Source organism: Mandrillus leucophaeus, unplaced genomic scaffold (assembly GCF_000951045.1).
Source record: "Mandrillus leucophaeus isolate KB7577 unplaced genomic scaffold, Mleu.le_1.0 Scaffold418, whole genome shotgun sequence".
NCBI lineage: Eukaryota > Metazoa > Chordata > Mammalia > Primates > Cercopithecidae > Mandrillus > Mandrillus leucophaeus.
The window spans coordinates 1,190,328-1,197,520 of record NW_012104454.1 but is presented as its reverse complement, the minus strand read 5'-3'; the positions used below and the strand labels follow the sequence as shown (position 1 = coordinate 1,197,520).

Here is a 7,193-nt window from a genome sequence, read left to right as displayed (position 1 = left end):
CTCAAAAAAAAAAAAAAGAAAAAAAGAAAGTGGTGATAAATACTAATCCAGATAATCCTAAAATTTCTGTGTGCTTTGGAATACGCATTATATGATAGAAAACTCTTCCAGCAGACTTATTCTTCTGATTTTGGTTTTTCATACGCTAGGGGAAGTCTGCCTCCCCTAAGCCTATGAAATCAACCAGTGTAGCTTGGGTCACAGCAAGAAGGGAAAAAGATGGGATGATTATCCATTCTATGGATCATTCCTAATTCCTCACAAAAATCAAAAACTGACTGAATTTAATTTTGGAATACACCTGGAGGGAGAATTTGGTACTACCCTGACTACAGATGATTGGGTAATATGACCCAAATCAAATCAACCAAATTCTCACTCCAGGAAAACCAGAATTGAGACAACCATCGTAGTTCAATCTGGACTGATCTCTAAAAGGAAAGAAATAAAAACCAAGGTGTGGGTGGCCATCTTTCACCTACAACAAAGGTTAAGAAGCTAATCCGCAGAGAAATAATGAATCAAGGCCAGGAGCAGTGGCTCACGCCTGTAACCCCAGCACTTTGGGAGGCCAAGGCAGGCAGATCAGTTGAGCCCAGGAGTTTGAGACCAGCCTTGGCAACATGGTGAAACTCCATCTCTACTAAAAATACAAAAATTAACCAGTCTCATAATCTGGTCTCAAAATAAATAAATAAATATATTAAAATTTAAAAATAAAATAAAATTTTTTAAAAAATGAATCAAATGTGCAAAGAACAGCTATGTAGAGATCCCCAACAGATCTCAGGTTCCTGATGCAGGTTCCTTCTGAGGTACCACAGTATATTTATGATGCATTACCATTTAGGGCCAGGCATGGTGGCTCACATCTGTAATCCCAGCACTTCGAGAGGCCAAGGCAGAAGGGCTGCTTGAGCTCAAGAGTTCAAGACCAGCCTGGGCAACATAGTGAGACAACATCTCCATTTATTTAAATAAGAAAAGAAAAAAAAAAAAACCATTTAAACTAGCTTGAGCTGGCTTCTAACAGTTGCAACAAATGAAATCTAATCCCCAATCTGCTCTGCCTTCCGTATTCCCTCAATAAATAGCAACACCAACCCCCAGCTGCCTGAGGCAAAATGCAGTGGGGGTCAACCTTGAATCCTCTCCTTAGTGTAACATCTAATCAATCCTCCAGTCTTACCACTTCCCCCTCCTAAATGTACCTCGATGCTCCAGTTCTCTCCATCCCCTAGTTCATCAACCAGGCCAACCAGCCTCTCACATTCTGCCAGTCTTGCTCCCTCCAAGTTTCTCACCACTCTGTGATCAGAGATTTCTTGCCTTTAAGGGGTCTTCACTACCCCCAAATAAGGTAGAAAGACCCTAGCATGGCATCCAAGGCCCATTATCTGGCCTCAGCCTCTCTCTCTCTAGCCCCATTCTCTCAGCACTCCCCACCCTCTCAAATGGTCCAGCCACTGTGCTTAACTCACCTGAGGTTCCCTGAAAGCGTTCTCCCTCTTTGTCCTCCAAGCTTTTATACATTGTTTCCTCTGCTGTGCTGCTCCCACACTACCCTTTCATCAGCCTTATCTCTGCTTAGACATCTCCCCCTAGAGGGCTCCCCAACCTCCCAAGACTAGACTAATGCCCACTAGGTGTACTCCAATGGCACCAGCTTATCGTGGTCCTTCTCTGCCTTTATCTAAAATCTATTTCCTTCTGTTTTCTCCAGTAGATCATAAGCTCCTTTTGGGCTGGGGCTATCATGTTCACTACTGTACATTCTTAGCTCCAGGTACAAAGAAAGAGCTCAATATCAATTGAATGAAATAGCTGAGAGTTAATTACTTCTAATTACTTCTACTTCACCACCAAACTCTAAAGGGAAATTATTTACTTAAGGAAACCTAATTCATTCTTTCAACTGTGTACTAAGAGCCTACTAAGTGTAAGACATAGAGCTCAGAACTGGAGGGGCTTAGAACTGGAGGGGCACAGCTCTTTTAAAGACAATGGTTGGCTGGCACGGTGGCTCACGCCTGTAATCCCAGCACTTTGGGAGGCCAAGGTGGTCAGATCACCTGAGGTCAGGAGTTCAAGACCTGCCTGACCAACAAGCAGAAACCCCAGTCTCTACCAAAAATACAAAATTAGCTGGGCGTGGTGGCGCACGCCTGTAATCCCAGGTACTCTACTCGGGAGGCTGAGGCAGGAGAATCGCTTGAACCCTGGAGGCGGAGGTTGCGGTGAGCCGAGATTGTGCCATTGCACTCTAGCCTGGGCAATGAACGAAACTACATCTCAAAAGATAAATAAAGACAAAGGTTACCCTCACCTGACCATCTTGAACATTCTTAGGCTACCTTTCTGCAGGAATTACGTGTTCCAAGAACAAAAAGACCAACTTGAACAGAACAAAAATGGGAAACTCAACCAGCAAGGGCTAGGACTTTAATTAGCCATGTCACTGTTCACTTCAGAAATTTAGTGAATGCTTACAAAGGAGGGAGTGTTAGGAGTCTTCAGAGTTTTCTGCCACCTCAGCCAACCTAAATGGCAGATTCTACATCCTCTCCCAACTTTCTATAATGCTGCCTTCACAGCGCTGGAAATGAGCCTTTCCATGTCCGTGTAGACTGTTTTTATTTGTCTCATTCAGGGATCCTTCCATGTTCCAGGTTAAATCAAAGCCAAGGTAAGTTTCCATGGAGCAATAAAAGGCTTTTTTTTGGATCCTAGACTTAGGATGACAGACTCTCAGGTGTGCAAGAAGCGGGAAATAAAATGGAAGAAAGTGACCAGGCGCGGTGGCTCACACCTGTAATCCCAGCACTTTAGGAGGCCAAGGCGGGTGGATCACGAGGTCGGGAGATCGAGACCATCCTGGCTAACACAGTGAAACCCCGTCTCTAATAAAAATAGAAAAAAATTAGCCGGGTGTGGCCGCAGGCGCTTGTAGTCCCAGCTACTGGGGAGGCTGAGGCAGGAGAATGGAGTGAACCCGGGAGGTGGAGCTTGCAGTGAGCCGGAGCTTGCAGTGAGCCGGAGCTTGCAGTGAGCCGAGATTGCGCCACTGCACTCCAGCCTGGGCAACAGAAGGAGACTCTGTCTCAAAAAAAAAAAAAAGGAAGAAAGTTTCCAACAAGATAGGGAGGGAAACTCTGCAACCTCCTTCCATGAAGAATCCATGTTGGAGTTCTTTCACTCATAAAACATCCATGGGAGTATTCAGTATGTGCCAGGCACTGTTGTAAGTACTAGGATTATAGCAGTGAATTTTTTTTTTAATCCCTGTCTTCATGGAGTTTATATACTAGTGGGAGGATAGATGATGTTAAGTGCAATGGAGAAAAATAAAACAAAGAGCAATGGGGAGAAGGAGGTTATAGGAGGTTGCAATTTAAATAACAGGCTAGGGAAGTCCTCACAGAAAACAGGCCTTTTAGGCCAAGTGAGGTGAGGGAGAGAACATCAGGATATCTGAGGGAAGAAATTTAAGGAACAGCAGGTTCAAAGAATGAAAATGGCTCCTAGGCAGAGCTGGGAGTCTGAAGAAAAGCAAAGGCAATAAATTTCTCTCTGGTAAGTAATTCTAAGCAGTTCCTGCTCCCAGGCTTAATCTCTTCTTTATCTCCAAAGCTCTCACTCCAGAAGAAGCCTTGTATTTTTCCACTGTCACATACAGAAACAGGTAAGACTCGCTGCCTCTTCTAGAAACAGTACCCAAGCATCCTAATTCACCTAGCTTTGACCATGGCTAAATGGTGAAAATGAGGCACAGATCTGAGGTTCAGAGAGACTGAACCTTAATCTTCACTCTGCCCTTTGCCAGGTAAACTCGTGCATGCTGGACACCTGTTTCTCATCTGTAAAACAATAGTATGTTACCTCCCAGAGCTCTGTAATAATTGAAAGAAAGGACCAATGAACGGCAAACGATCTGCACTCAACAAACATTCGATTTCTCCTCTAACTCCCCTCAAAAATAGAATCCAAGATTACTATCATTTTCCTCCAGGCCTGATGTTTTTGAGTTCAGAGGCAAGGAAAAGATTTGTCCCAGATGTTCGGCAAAGGTTCAGGAGCCCTGTCTCCTGTCATTCCTCAGGTGCCAGATTTCATCCTGTTCTCAGTAGGAGGAAAGGGGAAAAAGCCGGGCTGAGGTGAAGATGCAGAGGGGGAGCGGATCCAAGTGTCCCTAGGCCTGTCAGTACCAGGTGATGATGACATGTGACCTTCTGCAGGCAAGCCCAGCTTCAGGAAACCCACATGGGCAAACACCCAAACTCCCCGAAGTTGACCAACTTCAGCTCAATTAATCACATTATAAGAGGATTCCAGTGGCCTTGAATCCACGGATGTGTTTGTGGGAAGGAGTTCCGAAATCGCCACATGTCCCTCCTACCGCCGACTCAAACCCGATGGACAGTTTGGGGGTGCCTTCCCCGGATACTCACATCTCCCTTATGCAACTCCGGCGCCGCGATCTTCACGGGCTCTTTCCTCTTCTTTGGCTTGGGAAGCCCCAGCGGGGGGCCGGCACCGCCAATTGGAGGGGGCAGACTGAGGCCAGGGCCTCGGGGCGAGGGCAACCCCAATCCCAGTCCCTCCCCAACTCCCGCCGCTTCAGCCGGGCTCACGCCTGGAGGTGGGGGGAAGCCTCCCAGGCCGAAGGGCAAGGGGGGAGGAGGCTGAAGCCTGGGGTCTGCGGTGGGTGGGGGAAGCAACAGCGGCGGGGGAAACGCTGGGGCCAGCATCTGAGGGGGCGGAGGCAGCAAGGCCGGGCCCTTGGGCGCAGGGAGAGAAGCGAACAAGCCCCCTAAAGCGGGCCCAGATGTAGGGGCCACCGCCTCCTCTTCCTCCGGCTCGGGCTCAGCCTCATCCGGCTCGCTCTCATCGCTGCTGGCGTAAGCAACCAGCGACATGGCGCCTCCCGCGTTTGGGGCGCCCTTGCCGGCAGATGAGGCCTACTTGAGACCGGGGATGCCCGGAGGCCTAGTAGGCCCCGCCACCTGGCGGGGCGGGGAATCGAAAAGTCCGCCTGCTCCGTACTCTAGGGCTAGCCGCGGCAGAAGCTCATGGCTACGGCTGATTTCCACCGAATAAGGCGTCCCTCTTCACTTAAGCTCCTAGTCCCGGGCAACTACACACAGCTAATGGCCGCCGAGTCACTCCGCCTCCTCCTTGCCTCACCAATAGAGGAACTACAACTCCCAGAGAACACTTTGGACACAGCCTGATTCTTTGTCGCAGAGATCTCAGCGCAAGACACGGCGGGAGTTGGAGTCCGAGGAAGGATTTAGGCGAGAGCAGAGAGAGACAGAAGAGAAACCCGCCTCTGACGCAGAGACACTTGGGGTGAGTAGTTTTTTTCGTCCCCTAACAATTCCGAGGTGACTACAAGCCCCACCGGTCACCACGGCAGTCACCGAGACGGATAAGAGAGCATTTCGGTACTTGAAGTTCCCTAGGGTAGCCCCTTGGCCACTAAGATTTCTGGGAGATGTGGTGCTCTTAGAGACTGCAAGTGATGTCGGGAACGAAAGGGAGTCTGGGAAGCTGGCGGATTAGGGAAAATTGCTTAAAGGGAAAGTGATCTGTAAATGAACTGGTGAAGCTTCCCCGTCGGCTGGGGCTGGGAATTAGAATAAAACATCCCAAAAAGAGCAAGGGCCCAAGGGACCCGTACGAAATTGGGCTGCAAGCCAGAAAGAAGCGAGGCTGCAGACCTAATAATAAGTATCTAAGATTTGAAATAAATGTGATGTAAGAAGGAGGAGGTGATCTCCCTCACCAGGATTGGGGTGCACATCCAGGAGCACACCTTACCCTGGAGCCTGGGGCCTGGCCTCCCTCTGCAGCAACCAGTGAGACAAAGATGGGCAAGGCCCTGGCAGCCCCGGCCAGGTACTTGAAGTTAATCCCTTCTCAGCTCAGTGGGGTAAAGGGCTACCGTTCTGAGGAATCACTTGAGTCCGTCCTACCTGGGTGTGCCTCCCATCTATCCATTTGCAGGGGTCCTTTGCATTCCTTTACGTCTGTGAGTTTTGTCTCTTATGGCTTTGGGTGTGACCTTGTTACATCTGTCTCTGTAAGTGCTCTTCCTTTCCATCCATGTTTATAGGTGTCCTTTTCCAGCCCATTTATGTCTGCTTGTAATGATCTGCTGTGCGCCTGTCCTTCCCTGTCCGCTTGTCATTTTGTATCCTTTTCTTGTTTACCCATCTCTGCCCCTTCCTGTCTGCCTGTGACTGAGTGCCCTCTACTTGTCTGCCCTGTATGTGTGTGTCCTTTACATGCTAATCCATCTCTGTGTGGGCACCATCTCCCTGTTCCCAGATTGCAGAAAATTATATTAAGCAAAGTCAGAGAAAAGGCTGTTGAAGTTTTGGGAGGAGGCTGAAGAGAAAATTGGAAAGATTGATGAGGAAGGACAATGATGACCACAATGCAGAGAGATAGTGAAAGGCCCAAGCTTGAATCCTCTTATCAGAGGAGCCAGATATGGGGCCCCTCCTCCCCAGTCTCTCCAGCCTTCAGAGACAAACTCCATGCTGCCTTCTCCATGAAGGCTCCTTAGAGCTATCTCCTCCCTGCTCTGGGTGCCAGAGCATTTTTGTGTGTGTGTGCACCTGTGCTCAAACTTTAATGTGCATAAGCATCACTAGGAAAGCTTCTGAAAAATATAAATTCCTGAAATCTAGCCTAAGAGATTCCTATTCAGTAGATGTGGGTGGGGCCTGGAAGCCTGGATCTGTAAGAAACTCCTCAGTTGGTTGCAAACCAGGCACTGAGGACCACATTGAGAAACTAGACCATCAAGTCCTACCTCACAGCTAGTATGCCTTGCACAATGCTGATTTCTAAAACCTGCTTTTAAATCTAGGTTCCCTAATGTACTCTGGTGACTTTGTGCCGTCACTTCTCTTCTCTGAGTCTCACTTTCCTCCTTTGAAAACTGGATAAAGTAGGCCGGGCGTAGTGGCTCACGCTTGTAATCCCAGCACTTTGAGAGGCCAAGGCGGGTGGATCACGAGGTCAGGAGTTCGAGACCAGCCTTGCCAAGATGGTGAAACCCCGTCTCTACTAAAAATACAAAAATTAGCCAGGTTCGGTGGTAGGCGCCTGTAAGCCCAGCTACTCAGGAGGCTGAGGCAGGAGAATCACTTGAACCTGGGAGGTGGAGGTTGCAGTGAGCCGAG

At 48.5% G+C, this 7,193-nt stretch overlaps 2 protein-coding genes across 2 annotated transcripts in view; one reads left to right on the top strand and one right to left on the bottom strand.

Annotated features, from left to right (window-relative positions):
* Positions 1-5,501, bottom strand: part of PRCC (papillary renal cell carcinoma (translocation-associated)) — a 40,292-nt gene extending 34,791 nt beyond the window's left edge. The window contains exon 1 of the mRNA XM_011992811.1: positions 4,449-5,501. Coding sequence (XP_011848201.1) covers positions 4,449-4,916 — 468 coding nt within the window. The 5' untranslated portion in view covers positions 4,917-5,501. The remainder of the gene's footprint in view (positions 1-4,448) is intronic.
* Positions 5,502-5,761: 260 nt separating this feature from the next.
* Positions 5,762-7,193, top strand: part of HDGF (hepatoma-derived growth factor) — a 33,742-nt gene continuing 32,310 nt past the window's right edge. Inside the window, exon 1 of the mRNA XM_011992814.1 lies at positions 5,762-5,898. The gene's annotated coding sequence lies outside the window, so the exon portion shown is untranslated. The remainder of the gene's footprint in view (positions 5,899-7,193) is intronic.